Source organism: Narcine bancroftii, chromosome 5, assembly GCF_036971445.1.
Source record: "Narcine bancroftii isolate sNarBan1 chromosome 5, sNarBan1.hap1, whole genome shotgun sequence".
Classification (NCBI taxonomy): domain Eukaryota; kingdom Metazoa; phylum Chordata; class Chondrichthyes; order Torpediniformes; family Narcinidae; genus Narcine; species Narcine bancroftii.
This window is the reverse complement of record NC_091473.1, coordinates 154674051-154702039: the sequence shown is the minus strand read 5'-3', so window position 1 is coordinate 154702039 and position 27989 is coordinate 154674051. Positions and strand designations below refer to the sequence as shown.

Genomic DNA, 27989 nt, shown 5'->3' with positions numbered 1-27989 from the left:
CCCCATATCCCCTAATTCCTCTATCATGTAAAAATTTATCTAATCGAATTTCAGTACTGCAGAGACCCCAGAACTAACTCATGGGGTAGACTCCAGTCACCCTGTCAGTGGGTTCCTGCTGCCCATATGGGGTGGGTCCCAATCACCCTGTCATTGGGTCCCCGCTGCCCACTCACAGTGTGGAGTCCACTGAAGAGTGCGATAGAACAGAGGGATCTGGGAATACAGATACATAATTCCCTGAAAGTGGCATCACAGGTGGACAGGGTTATAAAGAGAGCTTTTGGCATGTTGGCCTTCATAAATCACAGTATTGAGTCCAGAGTTGGGATGTTATGGTAAAGTTGTATAAGACATTTGAGAGGCCAAATTTGAGAGACCATATGTGAAGAATTGTGCACGATAACAGTACCAACTTTCCCACGCTGAATAAATTGTACATGATATCGCTAACGACTTCCCAATGCTGTAGAAATTGAATGCGATATTGCTACTAACTTTTCCACTCTGTATAAATTGTACATGATATCTCTACCAACTTTCCCTCACTGTGTAAATTGTACACAATAGTGTTACCCACTTTCCAACGTGATTTAAATTGTACACGATACTGTTACCAACTTCCCCACGCTGTTTAAATTGTATGCGATACCGCTACCAACTTCCCCACGCTGTATAAATTATACGTGATACTGTTACCAACTTCCCCATGCTGTTTAAATTGTACACGATAGTGTTACCAACTTTCCCACGCTGTGTAAATTCAATGTGATAACACTACCAGCTTTCCCATGCGGTATAAATTGTACATGATAGCACTACCAATATTCCCATACTGTTTAAATTGTACGCGATCGTGTTACCAACTTTCCCACACTGTGGTGTCAACCTTTGTTACCCAGAAAGGTAGGGATACAAAGAAAAGGGTGATAATCATAAGGTATTCAATGGTTAGGAGGACTGACAGAGGTTATTGTGGATGTGATAAGGAAAACCGGATGGTGGTTTGCCTCCCTGGTGCCAGGGATGCTCATTCAGAACATCCTAGAAGGGGAGGGTGAGGTGCCTGAGGTTGTGGTACATGTTGGTACCAATGATGTTGGAAGGAAGGAGGAAGTGGTCCTGTAGAATGAGTATAAGGAGTTGGGTAGGGAGCTTAAAAGGAGGACCACAAAGGGAGTAATCTCTGGATTGCTTCCTGTGCCACGTGACAGAGAGGGTTGAAATAGAATTAGGTGGAGGTTAAACATGTGGCTAAAGGGGTGGAGTAAGAGCCAGGGTTTCAAGTTCTTGGACTACTGGGACCTTTTTTGGGGAAGATAGGACCTATTCGGAATGATGGGTTACATCTTAATCCCAGAGGGACCAGTCTTCTGGTGGGGGCATTTGCTAGGGCTGTTGGGGGGACAGGTTTTCAAGTTAGGCAGGACAGCAGGGTGAGGGTTTGTAGGCTAAGGTAAGAGACAAGTTTCAATAAATTGAGGGAGGAAAAGCAGGAAGTAGTAAAAAGATGTTGTAGTGAAAATTGTGAGTATGGAAGAGAGGAGGGTATGCAGAAGGTAGGATGTAGGAGATCCCTGAGATGTATTTATTTTAATGCGAAGAGCGTAGTAAGGAAGCTGGATCAGCTAATAGTGTGGATTGACATGTGGCATTATGATGTTGTGGCCATTAGCAGTTGAATGTTCGAGGATTTTGCTGCTTTAGATGTGACAGAGTTGGTGGATTAAGAGGGGGAGGTGTGGCATTACTTGTCAGGGAGGATATTACAGCAGTGCTAAGGCAAGGTAGACTGGAGGGCTCATCGAGGGAGGCAGTGTGGGGCGAGCTGAAAAATAAGAAGGGTGAGGTTACTATTATGGGGGTATATTATAGGCCTCCAACTGGGGAAAGGGAACGAGGAGAGCAAATGTGCAAGGAAATAGGTGAGTTGTCCAGTAGGAATAGGGTGGTGTTGGTTGGGGATTTCAATTTTCCAAACATAGATTGGGAAACGCAGTCAGTAAGAGGGCAGGATGGCTTAGTATTTATGCATTGTGTTCAGGATTGCATTTTGCAGCAATATGTTGAGAAGTCAACTAGAGGGGGAGCGGTGTTAGATCTGTTGATTGGGAAGGCAATGGGGCAGGTGACAGAGGTGAGCATTGGGGAGAACTTCAGATCCAGTGATCATTAGCTTTAGCTTAATGATGGAAAGGGATAGGTCGGGTCCGAGATTGAAGGTCTTAGAATGGGGGGGAAGGCCAGATTTGGAGAAATGAGAAGGGATTTGCAGAGAGTTGTGTGGGATGATCTTTTTGCCGGAAAGGATTTGGAGGAAATTTGAGGGGCATTTAGGGGTGAGATTTTGAGAGTACAGGATCTTTATGTTCCAGTCAGGCCGAAAGGGAAGACGAGAGGTTCGAAGGAGCCATGGTTTTCTGGTGAAATTAAGAAGTTGGTTCGGGACAAGAGGGAGGCCTACACCAAATATAAAAAAAACAAGGGATTGAGGAGGTATATGGTCGTTACTTAGATTGCAGGAAGAAGCTTAAGAGGGAAATTAGAAAGGCAAAAAGAAGGTATGTGGTGAAGGTGAATCCTAAGGGTTTTTACAGATATGTGAACAGTAAAAGGGTTAAGGATAGAATAGGTCGACTGGATGATGGGACCGGGAACTATGTCAGGAACCGTATGAGATGGGAGAAATATTGAACAATTTTTTCTCGTCCGTATTCACGAGGGAAAGGGGCTTTGAGCCATACAAGATAAGAGAGGCAAAGGGTTTAGTTATGGAGAGGATGGGGATTAGTAAAGTGAGGGTTTTGGAGCTTCTAGGGTCCACCTTCTAAGGTGGATAATTCTCCTGGACCTGATGGGATTTTTCCCAGGACTTTGAGGGAAGTCAGGGAACAAATAGCGGGGTCACTCATAGTGACTTTTCAAAGATCACTGGAGGAGGGGGTGGTACCACAGGATTGGAGGGTTGCAAATGTAGTTCCGTTGTTCCCAAAAGGCAGTAGGTGTAGGCCAAGTAATTATCGCCCAGTAAGTTTGACTTCGGTGGTGGGGAAGGTTATGGAGGGTATTCTTTGAGATAGTATATACACATATCTGGATAGGCAGGGATTGATTGGGGCAGCTAGCATGGGTTTGTAAAAGGAAAGTCGTTTTTTGAGAAAGTGACAAAAAAAGTGGATGAAGGTAGAGTGGTGGATGTGATCTTTTTGGATTTTAGTAAAACTTTTGATAAGGTTCTTCATGGAAGGTTAATAAGGAAGGTTCAGTCACTAGGAATTAGTAGAGAGATTGTGACATGGGTTCAGAGGTGGATGGGAGATAGACACCAGAGAGTCATGGTGGACAACTGTCTGTCAGGTTGGAACCCTGTGACAAGCTGGGTCCCTTGTTATTTATCATTTATATTAATGATTTAGAGGAGGGTGTGGTTAACTGGGTAAGCAGATATGCGGATGATACAAAATTAGGGGGAGGGGTGGATAGTGAGGTAGATTTTCTTGAATTACAGAAGGATCTGGCTTGTTTGGAAGAGTGGGCTGAAAGATGGCAGATGGATTTCAATGCAGACAAGTGCGAGGTGTTGCATTTCAGTAAATTGGTAACGCTATTGTATACAATTTATACAACATGGGAAAGTTGGTAATGCGATAGTGTACAATTTAAACAATGTGGAAAAGTTAGTAGCATTATCTTGTATATAAATATATAACCATTTATGGAGCAGAAACAGGCGATGTTGGCCTTTCGAGTCTGCACCGGTTCACCAGAACAACTCCACTAGCTCAAACCTCCCGCTCTCCGCCAATAACCCTCCAACCCCTTCACCTCCATGTATACATCCAACCTTCTCTTAAATGACAGAAGGGACCCTGCCGCAACTATCTCATTCAGAAGATCATTCCATTCTGCCACCACTCGCTGAGTGAAAAAGCACCTCTAATATTTCTCCTAAAGTGTTGCCTGCTTACCCTTAACTCATGGCCTCTTGTTCCAACCTCCCCTGCCCTCAGGGGAAAGAGTCTGTTTATGTCAGTCTATCTCTTCCTTTCATAATTTTAAATACCTCTATCAAGTCCCCTCTCAGTCGTCTACATTCCAATGAATAAAGTCCCAGTCTCCTTAATCTCTCCCTGTATTCCAGATGCTGTAAGGCAGGCATCATCCTTGTAAACCTTCTCTGCACCCTCTCCACCTTATCTATATCCTTTCTACAATTTGGAGACCAGAACTGAGCACAGTACTCCAAAGCTGGCCTCACCAACGCCTTAAACAGCCGCAGCATCTCTATTCTATGATTTATGAAGGCCAGCATACCATATGCCTTCTTAACCACCCTGTCTACATGGGAATTCACCTTCAGTGAACTCTGTACCATAACGTCCAGATCCCTCTGCTCCTCTGTGTGCCTCAATGCCCTCCCCTTAACTGTATATGTCTTATTTATTTCCTAAGCTGTTTAAATTGTACACGATAGTGTTACCTACTATCCCACGCTGTATAAACAGTATGTGACAATGCTACCAACTTTCCCATGCAGTATAAATTGTATACGTTAGCGTTACCAACTTTCCAACACTGTTTAAATTGTACGCAATAATGTTACCAACTTTCCCATGCTGTATAAATTGTACGCGATAGTGTTACCATCTTTTAAAATTGTTCACAAAAGTGTTATCAACCTTCCCATGCCTATTAAATTGTTACCAACGTTCCCACCATATAAATTATACACAATATAACTACCAACTTTCCCATGATGTATAAATTGTACGCGATAATTTTACCAATATTCCCACACTATAAATTGAATGCGATAGGACTACCAACATTCCCACGCTGTTTAAATTCTAGACAAGAGCATTACCAACTTTTCCACGATGTTTAAGTTGTACACTATAACGTTATCAACTTTCCCATGCCGTTTCAATTGTACACGATAGTGTTACCAGCTTCCCCACATTGTTTAATCTGTATGCGATAGCATTACCAACCTTCCCACACTTTATTAATTTTACACAATAGGCTTTCGAACTTATCTATGCTTTATTAATTGTACGCGCTAGTGTTACCTGCTTTCCCACGCTGTATATACTGTACGCAATAGGACTACCAACATTCCCACGCTGTATAAATTGTATACAAGAGCATTACCAACATTCCCACGCTGAATAAATTGTATGCAATAATGTTACCAATTTCCCAACACTGTTTAAATTGTACGCAAAGTTACTAACTTTCCCACACTGTATAAATTGTATGTGATGTCACTACCAATTTCCCAACGCTGTAGAAATTCTAAGCGATAGTGTTACCAACTTTCCCACGATGTTTGAATTGTACACTCTAGCGTTAACAACCTTCCCACTGTATAAATCATACACAACATCACTACCAACTTTCCCATGATATGTAAATTGTTCACAGTAGCGTTACCAACTTTCCTACGCTGTATAAATTGTTCGCAGTAGCGTTACCAATTTTCCCACGCTGTATAAATTGTTTGCAGTAGCGTTACCAACTTTCCCACGCTGTATGAATTGTTCGCAGTAGCGTTACCAATTTTCCCACGCTGTATAAATTGTTCGCAGTAGCGTTACCAACTTTCCCACGCTGTATGAATTGTTCGCAGTAGTGTTACCAACTTTCCCACACTTTATAATTTCTACATAATATCACTACCAACTTTTCCATGCTGTATAAATTGTAAACGTTAGTTTTACATCTTTCCCAAGCTGTATAAATTTTACACAATAGTGTTACCAACATTCCCACACTCTTTAAATTGTACTTGATAGCGTTTCCAACTTTCCCACACTGTATAAATGTTACGCTTTAGAATTACGAACTTCCCTATGCTGTTTTAATTGTACGCGCTAGTGGTTCCATCTTTACCAAGCTGTATAAATTGTACGCGGTATCACTACCAACTTTTCCCACACTGTTTAAAAATTGCCCGCTATTTCCATTTATTGCTTGCACTTTCCCTCGGTCCCTTTTAAAAGTTTATATAGGTTGGCACAACAACAACGGGAGCTGAAGGGCTCATACTGTGGTGTACATAAAGCGTAATTATTTTATAATTAGACATGATTAATTTTGTTCAAATATAAGATCATAATACATTGATCAGTATTTAGGACCGGTCCACCATTAATCAATGCGTCATAATGTCACTGGTTGAAGGTAGAACAGTCCAAAACCCGAGGATGGCTCCTTGCAAGTGTGAATGTGTGCAGTGTTCCAGTTGGGAGTGGTCAAGTATGAAAAGCCAAACCCCCATTCTTATCCCGGGATACTGAACAACCAACTTAGTGGGACGCAAATGTGAAAGGGCCTTTAGACAGGTACATGGATGAAAGATAAATAGAAGATTTTTTTTTATAAACCTGCAGCACGGCAACAGGCCCTTCCGGCCCATGAGTATGTGCCACCCAATTAACCTACAACCTCCAGTACATTTTGAATAGTGGGAGGAAACTGGAGCCCCCGGAGAAAACCTACACAGGCATGGGGAAAACGTACAGACTTCTAACAGATAACACGGGATTCAAACCCTGGACATGATCGCTGACACTGTAACAGCGTTGTGCCAACTACTCCACCAACCCTGCTGCCCATGGTGTGAGGGAGAGAAGTTTAGATTGTTATGGAGTAGGTTTGCATAGTTCAGCACCACATCGTGGGCCAAAGGGTCTGCACTGTGCAGTAATGTTCTGTGTTCTGTATATCCAACATGGGACATGGGTCCTACAGCTGTAACAAGCCCACACAGAGATGGACTTAAACATAGAAAAGTAAATGAACAGGTCCTTCTGTGTTGACCATGATACCAATCTAAACTAATCACGTCTGCCTGTACATGGTCCTTTCCTTCCACCCCTGACATTTCACTAGTCTGCCTAAGTGCTTCTTCAACTTCTATTTCATACCTGTTTCACCACCTCCCCAGGCAGTGAGTTCCAGGCACCCACCATTCTCTGTGTAAGTCTGACCTTTTCTCCTCTCAATTTAAACCTATGTCCTCTCGTTTTTGACATTTCCACCCAGAGAAATGACTCTGACCTTTGACCCAGTCCCACATTGTTATCAACTTCATTCAGGTCTCCCTTCACACATGACGTTCCAGAGGAAACAATCTGAGCTTATTGAGCCAATCCTCCGATATCTCATACTCTCTCTTCACATCCAGCTGAGACCCTCTTCATCCATCTCCAAAGCCTCCACTTCCTTCTTGTCATGTGGTGACAAGAACTGTCCCAACTACACCAAAAGTGTCCCAAAGTTTTATCCCGCTGCAACATTTCTTCCCTTCTCTCTCCACCTATGAAGGCAATGCCTTCTTCCCTCCCCAATCTAATGACTTTGTCACTATCCAAGAGCTATGGACACACCTCCGGTTCGTGCGAGTCTCACTACAAGGGAGGGAGGCGAAATTATAAACTGGTCAAGTCTGACCAGTGGTTGGCGAGATGTTAGAATTTATTATCAAGCCTGAGGTTTGGGAGCAGACAGTAATAAAAGCAGAAGTCAATAGGGGAAATCTGGCCTGACAAACCTATTTGGAGTCTTTGTTAGGACATAACAGTACAGATAAAGAAGTTTGTGGATGTTAACCATATAACCATATAACCACTTACAGCACAGAACAGGCCAGTTCGGCCCTACTAGTCCATGCCGTAGCAAATCCCCACCCTCCTAGTCCCACTGACCAGCACCCGGTCCATACCCCTCTAGTCCTCTCCTATCCATGTAACGATCCAGTCTTTCCTTAAATGTAACCAATGATCCCGCCTCAACCACGTCTGCCAGAAGCTCATTCCACATCCCTACCACCCTTTGCATAAAGAAATTACCCCTCATGTTCCTCTTATAATTTTCCCCCTTCAATCTTAAACCATGTCCTCTAGTTTGAATCTCCCCCACTCTTATTTGAAAAAGCCTATCCACATTTACTCTGTCTGTCCCTTTTAAAATCTTAAACACCTCGATCAAGTCCCCTCTCAATCTTCTACGCTCCAGAGAAAAAAGCCCCAGTCTGCACAACCTTTCCCTGGAACTCAGACCCTGAAATCCTGTCAACATTCTCGTGAACCTTCTCTGCACTCTCTCTATTTTGTTTATATCTTTCCTATAATTTGGTGACCAAAACTGTACACAGTACTCCAAATTTGGCCTCACCAATGCCTTGTACAATTTCATCATAACCTCCCTACTCTTGAATTCAATACTCCGACTTATGAAGGCCAACATTCCAAATGTTGTTCACTTGGATCTTCAGAAGCTCTGACAAAGTGCCGCACATGAGGCTGCTAAGCAAGATGAGAGCCTGTGGTATTAAGGAAAGATACCAGCATGAATAGAAGATTGGCTGGCGAACAGGATGCAGCGAAGGGGATAAAAGGAGCCTTTTCTAGTTGGATGCCAGTGTCCAGTGGTGAAATGCCGGGCTCAGTGCTGACAGTGACCAGTGGTGAACTGATGGGCTCAGTGCTGCCAGTGAACAGTGGTGAACTGCCGGGCTCAGTGCTGCCAGTGACCAGTGGCATACTCCTGGGCTCAGTGCTGCCAGTGACCAGTGGTGTACTCCCGGGCTCAGTGCTGCCAGTGACCAGTGGCATACTCCCGGGCTCAGTGCTGCCAGTGACCAGTGGTGACCTGCTGGCTCAGTGCTGCCTGTGACCAGTGGTGAACTTCCAGGCTCAGTGCTGCCAGTGACCAGTGGCATACTCCTGGGCTCAGTGCTGCCAGTGACCAGTGGTGTACTCCCGGGCTCAGTGCTGCCAGTGACCAGTGGCATACTCCTGGGCTCAGTGCTGCCAGTGACCAGTGGTGTACTCCCGGGCTCAGTGCTGCCAGTGACCAGTGGCGTACTCCTGGGCTCAATGCTGCCAGTGACCAGTGGTGTATTCCCAGGCTCAATGCTGCCAGTGACCAGTGGTGAACTGCTGGGCTCAGTGCTGCCAGTGACCAGTGGTGAACTTCCGGGCTCAGTGCTGCCAGTGACCAGTGGTATATCACCAGGCTCAGGGCCAGAGCCATTTCTTTTCACATTATATATGGATAAGATGGCTTTATGTCCAAGCTTGCGGAGAATCCGAAGATAGGTGGAGGGGCAGGTCGTGTTGAGGAACTGTAAATGGACTGAGACAGGTTGGGAGATTGGACAAGGAAATGGCAGATGGACAGGACAGAGAAGTATGATCGTGCACTTTGGTGACAGCAATAAATGTATAGACTGTTTTTTAAATGGGAAATGAGTTCAGAAATCAGAGATGGAAATGGACTTGGGAGCCCTCTTGAAATCTTCACCAAATGTTAACTTGCAAGTAGACCCAGTGTTGAGGAAGGTAAATGAAATACAATTTTCATTTTAAGAGGAATACAATGTAGAAGGAGGGAGGGTTTATGAGGGCATTGGGCAGAGCACAATTCTGAGCACTTTCGGGTTCCTTATCTAATGAAGGATTTGTTGGCCTTGAGATGCTCCAGAGAAGATTCACTAGAATGAACCCTGGAATGAAAGGATTTTAATATGAGGAGCATTTGACAGCTCTGGGGCTGAACTCACTGGAGTTTAGAGGAATGAGGGGGGATCTTATTGAAGCCTGGACAGGGTGGATGTGGAGAGGATGTTTCCTGTGGTGGGGAGTTTTGGACCAGAGGGCACAGCCTCAGATTACAAACATGTCCCTTTGGAACAGAGGAGTAATTTCTTTACCCAGAGGGGGGAGAATCTGTGGAATTCGTTGCCATGGATGACTATGGAGGCCAAGTCATTGGAGGTATTTAACATGGAGGTAGATATGTTCTTGATCAGGAAGGGAATGAAGGGTTATGGGGAGAAAGCAGGAGAATGGGGTTGAAAAGGATTTTAAAGGGCATCACAGATTGTGTAGCAGTTAGCTCAACGCTGTTAGAGAGACAGCGATCGGGACCGGGGGTTCCAACCTGTGCTGTTTCTAAGGAATTTGTATGTTCTCCCTGTGCCTGCGTGGGTTTTCCTGGGGGGTCCGGTTTCTTCCCACCATTTGAAATGTTGCAGGGGTTGTAGGTCATTCGGGTGTAATTGGGCTTGTGGGCCGGAATGGCCTGTAACCGAGCTGTATGTCTACATTTAAAATTAAATCAGTCATGATGGAATAGCAGAGCAGATTCTATTCTTTTGTTTTATGGTCTTAAATCCCATCAGGCCCCTGGGACATCCACCTCACCTTTTCAATGTGACCTTGAATATCGACATACCCCTTCCTAACTCCACTCTGCTCCATGTCGATGTCCTTGATGAACTCCCATGCACACTACTCAAATGTATCTCGCCCGCTTCCTCTGGCTCCAGGCGTAAATTACTCCTGTCCCCTGAGTGCTCCTTCCCTCTCTCAAGTTACTCTTGAGCTTTTAACGTCTGTGACATGCCGCAGGATTTTCCTCAATCCCCCTTGGATATTTCATGGCCTTTGGTCCTCCTGACTCCCTGTTTAAGTTCTTTCTTTTTTTTTAACTAAATGTAACGTATCCCTTCGTCAGAGGCTGACAAACCTTGCCTTTCTTATCTTTCATCATCTTGGGAACTTTCCCCTTGTGAACGCTGGTTCCCAGGCCTCTGACATGTCAGATGTTACTTCCAACACCTGCTGCCAACGTCCCCTCTACAGCTCCTGCACAGACTTCTGTGATTTACCTTCCCCCAGTTTAGCACTTCCCCAACATGTCCATAAGCATAAATTTGGATTCTGAAAAGGCCATTCAGCCCTTCAAATCTGCACCATGATTCAGTAGGATCAGGAAGATGACACAACCCCAGACCCCTTTATCGCTTCATCTGGATGCTGCCTGACCAGCTGACTCCCTCCAGCAGTTCACCGTTCAGTAGATGAGGGCTTAGTCTAACCCTAGTCTAGCCCCATCCCAAGGATCAGTCTGTGCCCCCTCAGATCAGGGGACCAAAACTGGACATGATACGCAAGGTGTGGTCTCATAAAGACTCTAAGTCACTGCAGTCAGACCTCCCTGCCTCTGTATTCAAAACCTCTCACTATAGCGGCCAATGTGCTGTTTGGTTTCGTCTCTGCCTGCTGTACCTGTGTTCCAACCCTCACTGACTGATGCCTCGTGGCCCCCAGGTCTCGCTGCATCTCCTCTTTTCTGAATTTCTCACCATTTAGATAATTATCTGCCTGCAGTTATTACCACCTTAGTGGACACCTCCCCTTTATCTACATTACACTGCATCTGCTGTACATTTGCCCACTCTTTTCATCTGTCCAAGTCAGCCTGCAGCAACTTGGAATCTTCCTCACAGCTGCCACTGTCTCTCAGCTCAGAGTCATCTGCAAACAGAGATATGACATACAATTCCTTTGTGTAGAATTGGCCTTGGCAAAAAAATTAATCAGCCAAAATATTTCATATTAGAAGTAAGCTGGTAGTGAAGGAAGGAATAGGTCTCTTCAGAAACCAAATGAGTAATTTATGTGAGAGCTATGTCCTAACTAAATACTCCCCATTGGGATTGAGCAGGGAGAAGAATCTGAGATTGGGGAGCTAGGGGAATAAGTGAGTGCTCGAAACATTGCAATGGTTAAATCCTCAGGACCTATTCCTGGATGCTAATGGAAGCAAAGTAAGAGATTTATAGGGCTATGATGGACTGGTGCATTTTCGTCGGCTTTGGCTGAGCTACTAGAAGCCTGGAGGATAGATAATGTTGTCCTGTGGTTCAAAAAGCACAGTGAGGATAAGCCTGGAAGCTATGGGCCTGGGAGAGGTACATCAGGGGGAGGGAGGAGATGATTACTATCTCTGCTGGAGAGGATTCGGAGGGACAGAGTTCACGTTCACTTGGAAAGGCGGGCAGTGATCAGGAGGGGCCACCATGGTTTTGTGCAAGGAGGCCTTTCAGAACGGCAGGTAGTGACTAGTGGGGAACTGCAAGGCTTGGTGCTGGGTCTGCAGCTACTTGCAATATACATTAATGATTTAGACCACACATGTCAAACTCAGGCCCGCGGGCCAAATTTGGCCCGTGATATAATTATATTTGGCCCGCAAGATCATATCAAATATGTATTAGAGCTGGCCCGCTGGCCGCTGCACCAGTATAACGCATGCACAGCTAATACTACAAATCCCAGAATGCTTTGCAAATGCGTTGGCGCCGGCCCGTCAGCCCGCTAATCGCCCCCACCTCCTCTCATTACTTTCATTAGTATCTGCGACCTGTCGCCTAACTCACGTGTAATAAACCCCTGACGAAAAATGGCCAAACGAAAGACAGAAAACGGGACCTTTCAAACAGTTGGGAGGCAGACTATATGTTCATCATTTTAAAAGACAAACCTGTTTGTCATTGAAGCAAGTTGTTATTTATTTGACTTGTTGGCTTGTGAAAAAAAATACATTTAAAAGGAGCTTAAAGGCTATAGAGAAATATTATTGATTGAATATTTTATTTCTCATTTGTTAATGCTTCTTCTGGAAAGAGTTTAACCAAAACTATTATTAAACATTTATTTTAATACGAAAAAGTTTAACATTACATATGTTGAAAGAATAGAAAACATGCAGATGTTGTTGAAAATTTTCAATAAATATTTAGTTTGGCCCATGACTTAGTCCAAGTTTTTAATTTTGGCCTCTGTGAATTTGAGTTGGACACCCCTGATTTAGACAAAGGGATTAAAGGTAATTAGCAGATGACACAAAGCTGGGTGGCAGTGTGAAATGTGAAGAGGTTGTTACGAGAATGCAGGGTGACTTGGACAGGTTGGGTGAGTGGATAGATCCATGGCAGATGCAGTTTAATGTGGATAAATATGAGGTGATCCACTTTGGCAGCAAGAACACAAAGGGAGATTACTGTCTGAGTGGTATCAAGTTTGGAAAAGGGGAAGTACAACGAGATCTTGGTGTCCTTGTTCATCAGTCACTGAAAGTAAGCAAGCGGTACAGCAGGCAGTGGAGAAAGCTCATGAGATGTTGCCCTTCATAACAAGGATTGAGCAGAAGAACAGAGAGGCCCTTCTGCAGTTGCACAGAGCCCTGGGGAGACAACACCTGGAGTGTTGGTGCAGTTTTGGACTCCCAGCTCTGAGGAATGACCTTCTTGCTATTGAAGGAGTACAGGGTAGGTTTACAAGGTTAATTCCCGGGATGGCAGGACTCTCATAGGTTGAAAGATTGGAGCGACTGACCTTGTACACACTGGAATTTAGAAGAATGAGAGGGGATCTGATTGAAACAAACAAGATTATTAAGGGATTTGTCACACTAGAGTCAGTAAACATATATTGGGAGAGTCCAGAACCAGAAGCCATTTAGAACGGAGTTGAGGAAAAACTTTTCCCCCCAGAGATTGGTGGATCTGTAGAATGCTCTGCCTCAAACGACAGTGGAGGCCATTCTCTGGATGTTTTCAAGAAAGAGTCAGATGGAGCTCTTAAAGATAATGGAGTCAAGACATTAGGGGAGAAGGCAGGAACGGGGTCCTAAACTGAATAATCAGCCATGATCACAGTGAATGGCAATGCTGGCTCCGAGGGTGGAGTGGCCTACTCCTGCACAATTGTCTATTGACACAAGCATCATAAATCTGACAAGGCATTTAAAAGTCCCATGTGACTGTCTGATCCAAAGGGGTTCATGGTTCCAAGGGGAGTTGAAAGGTTGAAAGGCTGGCCCATAACAGTTGGGAAAAGGCATGATCCTACTGGAGGAGGTGGTAGCTATTAACACTGGAAGACCATAACCTCCAGTCTTGCACAGCGCTCGAATCTGGAACCAGTGATGTGTGTCATATATGGATATAACTTTGATGAGGAAGTAGGTGGTAAAATTAGAAAGTTTGCAGGAAACACAAATGTTTGTGATTTTTGTGACAGACCCATCCCCACCAGTACTATACCCCGGTGTTACACAGGGACAGACCCATCCCCACCAGCACTGTACCCCGGTGTGACACAGGGACAGACCCCCTCCAGTACTGTTCCCCGGTGTGACACAGGGACAGACCCATCCCCACCAGTACTACACCCCAGTGTTACCCAGTGAGAGACCCATCCCCACCAATACTGTACCGCGGTATTGCACAGTGACAGGCCCGTTCCCACCTGTACTGTATCCCGGTGTTACACAGTGACAGACCCATCCCCACCAGTACTGTATCCTGGTATTACACAGTGACAGGCCCATCCCCACCTGTACTGTCGCCCAGTGTTACACAGTGACAGATCTGTCCCCACCATTGCTCAACACTTGTGTTTTTTGTGACAGACCCCATACACTCCAGCATTGCCTCCTGGTCGATACACTATATTTCCCTCTACTTCCAGGTCCAATATCTCAGACTGTTATCTCTCCCCAGGGTTTCCAAGGCAAGACTGGTCCACTAGGTCCAGGAGGAGTTGTTGGACCCCAGGTAAGTCTGTAGAGGATCGTGTTGCTGATCTGTCTTTCTCTGCCTGGTGCTGAACATTGTTGTGATTAGATTGGATTCAACTTTATTGCCATTGTGCCAAGTACAGATATAAAGCAATGAAGTACCATTGGTGTCCAGCCAGAAGTTTAAAAAATAGTATACAAATAACTATAAAGCTTTCAACAAACAAAAAATTTGAAATGTACTGACAGTTCAGTGTGGGTGCAGGACCACTCAACGCTGTGAGTTAAAGTTCACCAGCATCATAGCCTCAGGAATAAAGCTCTTCTTGGACCTGCTGGTTCGGGACCAGAGGCTCCTGTAGCACCTACCGGATGGGAGAAGACTAAAAAGTCCATAGTTAGGTTGAGATGTATCCTTGATGATGCCTTCACCCCGCCCAGACAGCGTTCCTGATAGATGTTCTTAATAGTGGGCTGTTAGATGCCAATAACCCGCTGGACAGTTTACACCACCTGCTGAAGTGCTTTATGGTCCGATACGGGACAGTTGCCATCCCACACTGAGATGCTGTAGGTGAGTATGTTCAGTGGTAAAAATCCATCAATATCCTGGGACAGACGTGAGCTTTCTTCATGCTCCATAGGAAATAAAGTCCCTGTTGGGCCTTTTTGATCAGGATGGAGCAGTTCAGAGACCAGGTGAGATCATCAGAAATGTGGACACCAAGGAATTTGAGGCTCGATACACAACTCCATTGACATAGATAGGGACGTGAGTGTGGCTTCCACTACGCCTGAAGTCCACAATGATCTCCCTGGTCTTCTGAGCATTAAGAGCCAAGTTGTTTGTCAGCACATCATGCGGCGAGATGCTGGACCTCGTCCCTATAGAGGGGATCAGCATTGGTTTCCCTGTGCCTGGCGATATGTTGTCTGGTCCTGTCTGATGCCCATCTCTTCCAGTCCCACACAAGTCTGCCTGTTTCATGTGGCCTTTAAGTTTGTGGTCACTGAAAACCAGTCCGGTGTGTTCCCAGAGTCAGAGCATGGACACAGTCCATTCGTTCCCATGAGTGTTTACTGACCGTTTGCACTGAATCTTGGCACATCTCCAGAGTTGCATGGTTTTCCCTGAGGCTCTCCCAAACTGCTCTGCATGGTTTGTCACTCATCAGTGTTTGGTCTTGCTTGCTGGTCCTCATCTGTTCTCTTTCTGCAGGGTTCGACAGGAGAGACGGGGCCTCTGGGTGAACGAGGACATCCAGGTCCCCCTGGACCTCCTGGGGAACAGGGGCTTCCGGGTGCTGCCGGGAAGGAAGGAGGAAAGGTGAGTGTGGCCAGGATTCCATTCCATCCCACTCATCCGAGGAGCTGTGTGTATTCCCCGCCAGGCCCTACCCCCAAGTTCTTAACTGCTTCCCGCTATCAGGCTGGGTTGCCAGGAACTCAGACTCTGGACTGCAGCTATTTCTGGGCCCAGACTTGGGGAATGGTAAAGAGGCCATGAGGAATGTTGACTGGATGGGTCCTGGGGAGGAGCGGCCTGATCTGTGGGAAGACATAAGGAGCTTGGTGATCTGCCTGCAGGGTTGAAAAAGATAGATCATGGGAGGAATTTGAAGGGAGCAGGTACATCTTTGAAAGATTGGGAAACTGAGAGCAATGAGAAAATGAGATCTATGTTCTTTGAAGTTTAAAAGAATGAGAAGAGATCTCAATGAAACATATCACATACTGATGGGATAGGACAGGGGGGATGTGGAGTGTTTCAAATGGTGGCAGAATCTTGAATAAAGAGACATAGTTTCAACATCAGTGGGTGGTTATTTAAAACTGTTGTGTAGGGTCTTATCACAGAAGGAGGGGAATCTCTGGAATTTCCTACCCTGGAGTTTGTAGAGACTGGATCACTGGGGATTTAAAGAGGAGGGGTGTGGAGACTGGATCTCTGGAGGATTTAAAGAGGGGTGTGTGGAGACTGGATCACTGGGGATTTAAAGAGGAGGGGTGTGGAGACTGGATCTGGATATTTAAAGAGGAGGAGTGTGGAGACTGGATTACTGGGGGATTTAAAGACGAGAGGTGTGGAGAATGGATCACTGGAGGTTTTAAAGAGGAGGGGTGTGGAGACTGGATCACTGGGGGTTTAAAGAGGAGGTGGTTATATTTTTGATAGATTAGGGGATTGAGGGCAATGAGGAACAGGCACAATGGAGCAGACGAGGCCTGGGGCAGATCAGTCATAATCACAGTGAATGGTGAGGCAGACTCGAACACTGAGTGGTCTCCAGCTCCTGTGTTCTCACGAATGTGAATATTTAATCCTGCCCCACCACCCTGGATGGATCAGTAAGGGGGAACATTTCTCTGGATTGATTTTGGATTTCTCTGTGCTGAGCATTTAAATTTGTTTTTGTTTGTTCTGGCCTCAGGGTGATCCTGGTCCAAGAGGTGTTGTTGGGAAAGATGGACCTCCTGGACTGCGAGGCTTCCATGGGCAAAGGGGACTTGCTGGAGCCACGGTGAGTCAGACCCTTCTCTCTGTGGAGCACCGGAGGCTGGCCCAGGGCTGATGTTCTGTATCTCTGAGGGAGGAAGGTTAACTTGTGCTCTTTCCTGCTGCAGGGTCCAGCGGGATTGAAGGGAAGTGAAGGCCCCATGGGGCCAGTTGGACCAGTGGTGAGTACCTTTGCAGTGTGAATTCCACCAGTGGGTCCTCCACTGGCAGCTGACAGGGAACACTGAGCAGGAAACCGGTTGTGTTCTCTCAGTTAAGGAGTCATAGATAGACAGATACATGATGGGGTCCCCTTCATGGTGTCTGCCTAGGATGAGTGAGGGATGTACAAAGTGTTCCTCTGGGTGGCTGTGGGAAACTGATCAGAGTTGGACTCATACGATGGGAGGTGGGCTGTAAGAAATATTGAGGAACAAGTCCTAGGATCGTTGAAGGGAAAGGAGGACTTGAGTGATTTACGGCACACTTCCCTTCGCCTTCTGGGGCACTGAGAATAAGAACCAGGAGATTATGGTTAAAATTTGCATAATTGTGGTGAGGCAGCTGGCATCTTGTGTCAGAACATCTGGTCTCACTGAAGAAGGAGCAGGGCAGATTCTCCAGGATGGGGTGAAGCAATCCACAGAACATAGAACAATGCAGCACAGTCCTGGCCTTTCAGCCCTCGATGTTGTGCCAACACTATTCAAGGGGAATAGTGTGTAAGAGTAAAGAGGTGTTGATGAGGCTCTATGGGGCCCTGGCGATACCCCATTTGGAGAACTGTGTTCAGTTTTGGGCCCCTTATCGTAGAAGGGATGTAATGATGTTGGAGAGAGTCCAGATAAGATTTACCAGAATGATTCCTGGATTGCAGGGGCTAACATCTGAGGAGTGTTTATCAGTTCTTGGACTGATTAGAGTATAGAAGAATGAGAGGGGATCTTATGGAAACATTTTGAATGTTGAAAGGATTGGACAGAGTAGATGTGAATAAGGTGTTTCCCTTGGTGGGTGAATCCAGGACGAGGGCACAGTTTTAGAATTAGAAGGTACCCATTTAAAACAGAGATGAGGAGAAATTTCTTTAGCCAGAGGGTCATGGATTTGTAAAATTCATTGCTACATCCAGCTGTGGAGGCCCGATCAGTGGGGGAGTTTAAGGGGGAGATTGATGGGTATCTTATTAGTCCGGGTATCAAAGGATATGGGGAAAAGGCTGGAACTTGGAACTAGATGTGAGAACAGTTTAGCTCATGGTGCAGTTGCAGAGCAGACTCAGTGGGCCAAATGGCCTCGTTCTGTTCCTTTATCTTGTGAAGCAGTTATGTGAGAAGGCAGGTTTGTTTTGCATGGTGTGGGAGGACAGAGGGGGAACTAATGGAGCTGTACAGAATTATACTGGGCACAGACAGGGTGGATAGTGGAAAGCTTTCCCCCACAGCAGGCATTTTGTGCATGGGAGATCATGACCCACAACTCGAGGGCTAAGGCCATGGACTTATAGTCACATAGCCCTTTGGCCCAATCTGTCCATGCTGACCATATTAACATTCTGGACTTGTCCCATCCTGCCTGCATTTAGTCTGTATCCTAAGTCCTTCCTCTCCATAGATCTATCCAAGTGTCTTTTGAATGTCAAAATTGTCCCTGCTTGTTCCAGATGTGGACCACCCTCTACGTGAAAAAGCTGCCCCTCAGATTCCTGTTAAGTCTCTATCCTCTCACCTAATGCTGTGCTGACCTATATTAACCTAATCCTCGATCAGCCTAACCCTTCTCTCCCTCAGAGTCTATGACCCCTCATTTTACTTACACCCATGTGTCTACCTAAGAGTTCCAGAATCACCTCCACTGTGAGCACACACTCTCCGTGCCCTCTACGAGGTCACCTTTCAGCCTTCAATGCTCCAGGGTATTAGTCCAAGCTTATCTAGGCTCTCCCTTTAACTGGCAACACCCTGGTGAACCTCCTCCGCACCCCCACCTGAGTGACATCCGCCCTGACGTTGGGTAGCGTTGCACTGAATGTGGTCTGACCAACATCTTGTGCCAGCTGAAAATCATGGTTGCAATTTTTGGACACAATATCCTGCCCAGTGAAGGAAAATGTGAATATCGCCCTCTTTGCCTCCCTGTCTACCTGTGTCGCCACTTCCAGGGAAATATGCACCTGGGACCCTTGGTTTCTCTGTTCTACATAATTATTGAGTGCTCAATGTATGTCTTGCCTTGGTTTGAATCACCAAAGTACAGCACCTCATGCTTGTCAAAGTTAAATTCCATTAGGCACTCCTTGGCCCACCTTAGAACGTAGAACACAGAACACTACAGCACAGGACAGGCCCTTTGACCCTCAATGTGGTGCAGACCCATATATTCCTTAAAAAAGTACTAACCCCTCCGTACCCCGTAAACCTCTATTTTTCTTCCATCCGTGTGCCTAAGATTCTCTTAAATGCTCCTAATGTTCCAGCCTCCACCCCCACCCCTGACAAGGCATTCCAGGCCCCACAGCTCGCTGTGTAAAAAGAACTTACCCCTGACATCTCCCCAAAACTTCCCTCCCTTCATTTGTGCACATCTCCTCTGGTGTTTGTTATTCCTGGCCTGGGAAACTGATGTTGGCTGTTCCCAAGTGATCTCGATCCTATTGTGAACTTAGATACCCTTCCTCACTGTCCACTGCACCATCAACATTGGTGTCATCCATAAGTGTCCTGATTAATTTAACTACATTGCCCTGCAAATTTTAGAAAAGATGAGAAACAGCCATGGACCCAGCACTGGCCCCGCGACACTCCGCTGCTCACAGCTTCCAATCAGAAACCAACCTCACGGCCTTTAGGGCCACCCTCAGTCCCTTTCCACCCAGCGTTGAATCCAACTGGCCAGCTCACCCTGTACCCAATGTGATCGAAACTACCAGGCGAACTTGCCATGTAGGACCTTGCCAGAACACATACATACAATGTCCCGTCCCTACCCTCCTCGATCCTTCTGGTAATCCACACTGATTACCTCCAGTCAGTCCCTGACTATCCAAATTCTGGTAGATCCTGTCCTTCAGAACCCCCTCCAACAAATGACCAACCACTCAAGCTCATTGGTCTGACTTTTTGCCCTTTTAAAACAACAGCACCAAATCAGCCACCCTCCAGTGTTCTGTTACTTCACCCGAGAACAAAGCTGATGCAAATATCTCAGTAAGGGCCCACACATTTTCTTCCCTCACTTCCCACAAAATGTGAGGATGCTCTTCACCTGGCGCCAATACCTCCTTCCTGCTCATTCTCCTACAGTTCAGGACGTCACAACTCCTTTCTTCCAGTTCCTTGGATTCCACAATCTTCTCCACAGATGAGAAATATTTCAAGTCCCACTTCTCTCTTGTGGTTCCACACAAAGACCTGCTGTTGATATTTAATGAGAATCATTCTCTCCTGACCCACCCTTTTACTCTTAATATACCTGCAGAACTACTTGAAATGCTCTAATAGACAATATACCTGAGATTGTCTGATCTCAGAAGCTAAGCAGGCTCAAGCCTGGTCAGTACTGGAGGGGAGAAGGCCTTGGAACAGCAGGTGCTGTAGGTTTCTGTGAGGGGTGCTGGACAATGTGGCGACTCTGCCTGCCTTACGGTAGACAAAAGTTAAAGAACTTCATGTACGTTACATTGTAAATGTCGTTTACATGACAATAAAGGAACCTTTAGTTTCCCCGTTGGCTGGCATTATCATTTCATGTTCATAAAATTCCCAGACTCACCAAGCCCCTGCTATCTTTTTAAAAATGTTTAGAATTTTAAATTTAGACATTCGGTCACCGTCCCTTCCAGCCCACGAGTCCGTGCTGCCTTATTAACCTACAACCCCCGGTACATTTTGAAGGGTGAGAGGAACCCGGAGTCCCCAGGGAAAACCCACATAGACACGGGGAGAATGTACAAACTCTTCACAGATAGCATGGGATTAGAACCCTGGTGGTGTCATGGCTTAGCGCTAACCATTCCGCCCCTCCATCTCTCGTCCACCCATTAACTATAGCGATCTGCCAGAGGAAATGGTAAAGACAGGTACAATTGCAATGGTTAAACGATATTGGACAATTATAGATAAGAATGTTTTGAGGATAATGGGGTGAGTGAACTCACTTGTGCCCTTCACTGGAGCCTGCACTGACCATCAGATGACCACTGACTAATCCTATGTGAATCCTGTTCTGATGACCAGTGCAGACTCCGTGCGCTGATGGCCTGTTTCCCCGTTGGGTGGCATTATCATTTCAGGTACAGAGCAGGCAGTTCAGGCAGTGTCCTGATCTGCAGAATCAACAACCTTTCACCAGAACAAGACCAGTTCCACGAGAGATTGGGAAGCCTGGGCTTGTTTTCTTCCAACAGAGGTGTTTAAAGTTATAAAAGGCATGGATAGGGCAGGTAGTCAGAATCTGTTTCTCATGGTGGGGCATAAAAACCAAGGACACAGGTTGGAACATAAAACACTACAGGCCCTTCTGCCCTCGATGTTGTGCCAACCCTACATTCCTTAAAAAAAAGGAACTCTCCCATAACCCTTTATTTTTCTTTCAGGTGGCCAAATTACTCTGAAGTAAAGCCGCATATTTGACCTCTATGCAGCTGTTGGGAGGCTACCTGAAAGCGCAGGAGGCACCTGCGAGGCGCACTTTGTAACCCTCCTCTGGGAGAGATTATCACTGGAGCACTGAGGTCCACCCAACCCCCCACCCCGACACCTGAATGCAGCCGCCTGAAAGCAGCTGCTAAGGGGATGACAATCAGCTGGCGAGCACCTGACAGCCCCCCCCCCACCCCGCTGCCCCTGCCCCTGGCGCGGGATGTCAGGGCAGGGGCAGCCGGCGCGGGCTGTCAGCGCTGGGGTGGCAGGCGTGGGATGCTGGGGCGGCTGACGCAGGCAGAGCAGTGGGATCAATGTGGGGACTGACACAGGGTTATGGGGAGAGAGCGGGGCAATGGGATCAGTGTGGGGTCAGCCCGCGCCGGCCGCTCCAGCCCTGACAGCCCGAAGGGACAGGAGCCAGAGTGTGCTCCGAGATGCCTCCCATGCAGCTGACCCTTTCAGGTGGCCAGCACTGCACTTTCAGCGTTGCCACCTGAACGACCATTCCAGAGGTCTGAGTCCACTTCTGCAGGCACATTCTTAATGGAGAATACGAATGAAAGCAGCTATTGAGAGACTCTTAAATACCCCTAATGTTCCAGCCTCCACAACCATCCCTGGCAAGGCATTCTAGGCCCCCACACTGTCTCCCCCAAACTTCCCTCCCTTTACTTTGTACACACGTCCTCTGCTGTTTGCTGATCCTGCCCTGGGAAACAGGTGCTGGATGTCCACCCTGTCTATGCCTCTCAGAATCTTGTAGACCTCTATCAAGTCTCCTCTCATCCTTCTATGCTCCAAAGAGAAAAGTTCCAGCTCTGCTAACCTTGTCTCATTAGACTTGTTTTCCAATCCAGGCAACAAACTGGTAAATCACCCCTCTCCATAGCTTCCACATCCTTGCTAGAATGAGGCCACCAGAACAGGTTCAAGGTGAACAGGGAACCATAGAGACTTGGAGTGACAAAGTTACCTGTAAACTGGTCGTTTGATCCAAATATCCAGGCTAATATTCTGGTTTTATATCCCAAAGTCCCTTTGTGGACCTGCTCCCTGGGCTATCTGGGCTAGTGTTGGACACTGTGCAAGAGGCCATGGACAGACAGGTCAGTGTTGGTTTGGGGTGTGGAATTGAAGTATTGGCCACTGGTTGGTCTTGGCTGTTGAAGCAGACAGCGCGAGCTTGCTCAGTGAAGTGATCTTCAGTCGGCATCCAATCTCCCCGCTGTAGAGGAGGCTGCATCGGGAGCATTTGATGCAGTAAATGACCCTGACGGATTCACAGATGAAGTGTTGCTTGGAAGGACTGCTTCGGGATCTGACTTGTGATGAAGGAGGAGGTATAAGTGCAGGTGCAGCACTCCTAGCAGGTCACAGGGCTATGCACCAAGGGTGAGACTGGTGGGGGGGGATGAGTAGATGTGGGGGTTGAGGAGTGAGCAATCACGACAGAAAACAGAGAGGGGGGTAGGAGTCTGGTGGTAAGATCCCTTCCAAGATAGGGGGTGGCAAGTGATGGGTTAGGGGGTGATGGGTGTGGGGTGATGGGTGGTGATGGGTTTGGGGGTAATGGGTTGGGGGAGATGGGTGAGGGGGTGATGGATGGCGGGTGATAGGTGGGTGGTGATGGGAGTTGGGGGTTGGATGTGTGTCTAACTGCACCTTTGTTCCTGCTGTGCTGCACTGACGGGTGTTGTCTGTCTTAGGGATCTCCGGGTGAGCGTGGGTCAGCAGGGCCTGGTGGGCCGATTGGTCTCCCTGGTCGCCCTGGGCCGCAAGGTGGGCTTGGCCCAGCTGGAGAGAAAGGAGCCCCGGTAATGTATTTCCATGCAATGGATGCTATCCCCACCCCTTCCTCCTTCACACGGTTGCATGAGCTGTGTCCCTCTTGTGTCCTTCCACCTTCTTGTCCTCTTCAATGTGGGAATGTGATTGTAAAGGATATAGGAGATGGTGTCCCAAGGCGTTTAAAGGGAGACAGGGTCCTGGGGAGTGTAAAGAGAGTGGGGGGCAGGGTCCTGGGTCCCTGAGAGTACAAAGAGGGTGGAAGGCGGGATCCTGGGAAGAGTAAAAGGGGTGGGATACGGGGTCCTGGGGAGTGTAAAGGGAGCAGGGGATGGGGATAGTGTAAAGGAGGGTGGGGGACAAGGTCCAAAACTACAGATCATTTGACCAATCAGACCATTAATTATCGGAGTTTGGCCATCATTGAATGGGTCAGAGCAAGGACATTCTGACAAAATCCAGTTGAATTTTGCATGCTCTCTTGTTCTTCCCATGAGAGAACATCCTCCCACCCTCGCCCATTGAGATACCCTCAGCTCCCTACCCCTACCTTCTGTTCTTCAACCTGCTGCACCTCCTTGATCATAAACCCTCAGTTCTATCTTCCACACAATCTGAATTCCATGCCTCACCCTCTCACTGTCATTGCTTTCCATTTATTCCCGCATCATATTCCCACATAGGAGCAATCGGCCCCATGAGCAAATCCTCACCATTGTCCCTGCAGCCTAATCCCCCCACATACCCATCACCCTTGCAGATTCCACCCTTCGCCCACACCCTGGGGTTGTTAACCCTCTGACCCACACATCTGTGGGTGCGTGCGAACAGGCATGTGTGTCTGCGTATGTGAGCAAGCGCACATGTTTGTGTGTGCGGACAAGAGTTTATACGTGTGTGTGTGTGTGTGTGTGTGTGTGTGTGTGTGTGTGTGTGTGTGTGTGTGTGTGTGTGTGTGTGTGTGTGTGTATATGCGCACATTAACCCCATGTTGGAGCTGACTGTCCTGTCATCTTGCAGGGGGAGAAAGGGCCCCAGGGTGCAGCTGGCCGAGATGGAGTTCAAGGGCCTGTGGGTTTGCCTGGTCCAACTGGTCCCCAGGGCCCCCCAGGAGAAGATGGTGACAAGGTGAGTCTTCCTCTTCCACCTACTTGGGACGTGGACCTTTCTCTGAGGCTATCACTCTCCTTCACCAAACGAATAGGATATGGACCACGGGCAGAGAAATGGCAGATGGGTTGAAACCAGACAAATGTGAGCTGTGCCCTTTGGCAGTGCAATGTTAGGAATGATTACATTTAATGGCATGGCCCCTGGAAGCTCCAATAACCAGAGGGATCTTGGTGTTCAAGTCCTTAGCTTCTGGACAGTACCCACACAAGTGAATCAGGTGGTAAAGAAGGCGCAGGGCCTGCTTGTCTTCATCTGTTGAAACATTGAGTGCAGCCATGTAAAACTTTGGTTGAGCCACATTTAGAGCATTGTGTGCCATATTGCAGGATGGGTTGGCAGTCAGTTGTTCCACAGGGTAGAAATGTCAAACACAAGGGCATGGGTTAAGGTGAAGGAGGCAAAGTTTAAAGGAGATGTGTGAGGTGCCTTTTACACAGAGAGTGGTGGGTGTCTGAAGTGCATTGCTGGGGGAGGTGGTGGAAGCAGATACATTGTTAGTGTATAAGAGACATTTAGACAGGCACATGAATAGGTAAGGAGTGGAGAGGTGTGGATTGTATGCAGACAGAATCAGAAACTGGAGCAGGGATCGATTCGTCAATCCTGCTCCTCCATTCAATAAGATCGCAGCTGATTCACTTACCCGCATTTACCATAACGTTTCGTCTACTCAAAGAGTATCCATCCTTGTATTAAATGCATCCAGTAGTGCAACCTCTCCTACCTCATTGGGGAGAGACTTTCGCAGATGCTCAACTCCCTGGGAGAACAGTTCCTCCTCATCTCCATCCTGTACCTATTCCCATGCAATCTTATGGCTTTGAGCTCCAGTTCTAGTCTTACTTCCAGTCAAAACAATCTTCCTGCTCCTATCTTTTCTATTCCTTTCATCATTCTTCAGTTACAGTCCCAGTGTACTCAAATGTCTCCTATTCTTTCTCTCGTGACCCATTTTGTTCTTAATATACTTTTAAAATCTTTTTCAAAGGTTTCTGCCAAAACCATCTCATAATCTCTTTCAGCCCTCCTTATTTCCCTGTCCACTATGCTCCTACATTCCTTAAACTTTTTTAAAGGATTCCCTCAAACCTGTCTGTCTGTATCAGGTATTTCCCCCCTTTCTCTTTCTGACCAGTGAGGCTGTTTGGGTGGAATTGAGGGGTGGAGTAGGCAAGAGGGTGCTAATAGGGGTGTATTACAGACCACCAAATGGGCCAAGAAAATTAGAGGAACAAATTTGTAGGGAGATAACGTATATGTGTGAAAATCATAAGGTAGTGATCATGGGAGATTTTAACTTCCCACACATTGATTGAGATACCCAACGGTTAGAGGGCTGGATGGGCTGGAGTTCGTTAAATGTGTTCAGGATTGTTTTCTAAATCAGTTAGTAGAAGAACCGACTCGGGATGGTATAATACTGGATCTCCTGTTAGGGAACGAGCTAGGTCAGGTAGCAGACATTAATGTTGGAGAACCAATTGGGTCTAGTGATCATAATTCTGTTAGTTTTAGGGTAGTTTTAGGGAAGAGCAAGGAGAGACCTAAAGTTGAGGTTCTGGATTGGAAAAGAGCAAATTTCGAAGGAATAAGAAGGGATTTGGGGAGTATTGAGTGGGACAGGATATTTTCAGGTAAGGATGTAAATGAGAAATGGAGGATATTCAAAAAAGAAATTTTGAGGGTACAGAGTAGTTATGTCCCAGTGTGGATCAAAGGAAAGGCTGGAAGTCATAGGGAGGCTTGGTTTTCGAGGAATATTGGAAATTTGGTTAGGAGAAAAAGGGAGGTGTACAAGAGGTATAAAGAGCAGGGAGCTGAGAAGTTGAAGGAGGACTACAAGGAGTGTAAAAAGAATCTTAAGAAAGAAATTAGAAAGGCCAAAAAAAGGCATGAAGAGGCTTTGGCTGACAGGGTAAAAATAAATCCAAAGGGTTTCTATAAGTACATTAAAAGTAAAAGATTAGTGAGAGATAAAATTGGACCCCTTGTAGATAGCGAGGGTAAGCTGAGTGAGAAGTCAGAGGAAATGGGGGAAATTTTGAATGATTTCTTTGCCTCGGCATTCACTAGAGAAAAAAATGTTGAACCAGTTGAAGTAAAGAAAAATAGTGGGGATGTCATGAAGCATATAAGGATAACCGAGGATGTCGTGATGGCTTGTGTTCAAAAAGATAAGGGTGGATAAATCTCCTGGACCGGACAAAATATTCCCTAGGACACTCAGGGAGGCTAGTGGACAGTTAGTGGGGCCATTAACAGAGATATTTAGGATGTCACTGGCCACGGGGGTGGTGCCAAAGGATTGGAGGGTGGCGCATGTGGTTCCTCTTTTAAGAAAGGGTCCAAATGCAAACCTGGGAATTATAGGCCTGTAAGTCTGACGTCTGTGGTGGGCAAGTTGATGGAAAGTGTTCTGAGGGATGCTATTTACAAATATTTGGAGGTACAGAGATTGATAGGGAGTAATCAGCATGGTTTTGTCAGGGGTAGATCATGCTTGACAAACCTGATTGAGTTCTTCGAGGGGGTTACAAAAAAGGTTGATGAAGGGAAAGCTGTGGATGTTGTCTATTTAGACTTTAGTAAAGCTTTTGACAAAGTTCCCCACAGGAGGTTAGGGAAAAAGGTGGAGGCATTAGGTATAAATAAGGAGGTAGTGAAATGGATTCAGCAATGGTTGGATGGGAGGTGTCAGAGAGTAGTGGTAGAAAATTGTTTGTCCAATTGGAGGCTGGTGACTAGTGGAGTTCCTCAGGGATCGGTCCTGGGTCCACTATTATTTGTTATATATATTAACAATCTGGATGTAGGGGTGGAGAATTGGATAAGCAAGTTTGCGGATGGCACAAAGATTGGTGGTGTTGTGGACAGTGAGGAAGATTACCGTAGATTAAAAGGTGATTTAGGAAACTGGAGGTGTGGGCTGAGAAATGGCTGATGGAATTTAATACAGATAAGTGTGAGGTGTTAAATTTTGGAAAGGCAAATCTAAATAGGTCATATGCATTGAATGGTAGACAATTGAGGAGTGCAGAGCAACAAATGGATTTAGGAGTTATGGCAAATAGTACCCTCAAGGCTGATACTCAGGTAGATGGTGTGGTGAAGAAGGCATTTGGAATGTTGGCCTTCATAAATCGGAGTATTGAATTCAAGAGTAGGGAGGTTATGATGAAATTGTACAAGGCATTGGTGAGGCCAAATTTGGAGTACTGTGTACAGTTTTGGTCACCAAATCATAGGAAAGATATAAACAAAATAGAGAGAGTGCAGAGAAGGTTCACGAGAATGTTGACAGGATTTCAGGGTCTGAGTTCCAGGGAAAGGTTGTGCAGACTGAGGCTTTTTTCTCTGGAGCGTAGAAGATTGAGAGGGGAGTTGATAGAGGTGTTTAAGATTTTAAAAGGGACAGACAGAGTAAATGTGGATAGGCTTTTTCAATTAAGAGTGGGGGAGATTCAAACTAGAGGGCATGGTTTAAGATTGAAGGGGGAAAATTATAAGGAGGACAT

The 27989-nt window shown here is 46.3% G+C and overlaps 1 protein-coding gene across 5 annotated transcripts in view; it reads left to right on the top strand.

Annotated features, from left to right (window-relative positions):
* Nucleotides 1-27989, top strand: part of col11a1a (collagen, type XI, alpha 1a) — a 376434-nt gene that overhangs the window by 283808 nt on the left and 64637 nt on the right. For all 5 annotated transcript variants that reach the window (XM_069939457.1, XM_069939458.1, XM_069939456.1 and 2 more), the window contains 6 exons: nt 14360-14413; nt 15596-15703; nt 16809-16898; nt 17002-17055; nt 23223-23330; nt 24322-24429. In XM_069939457.1, the coding sequence (XP_069795558.1) occupies nt 14360-14413; nt 15596-15703; nt 16809-16898; nt 17002-17055; nt 23223-23330; nt 24322-24429 (522 nt within the window). The remainder of the gene's footprint in view (nt 1-14359; nt 14414-15595; nt 15704-16808; nt 16899-17001; nt 17056-23222; nt 23331-24321; nt 24430-27989) is intronic.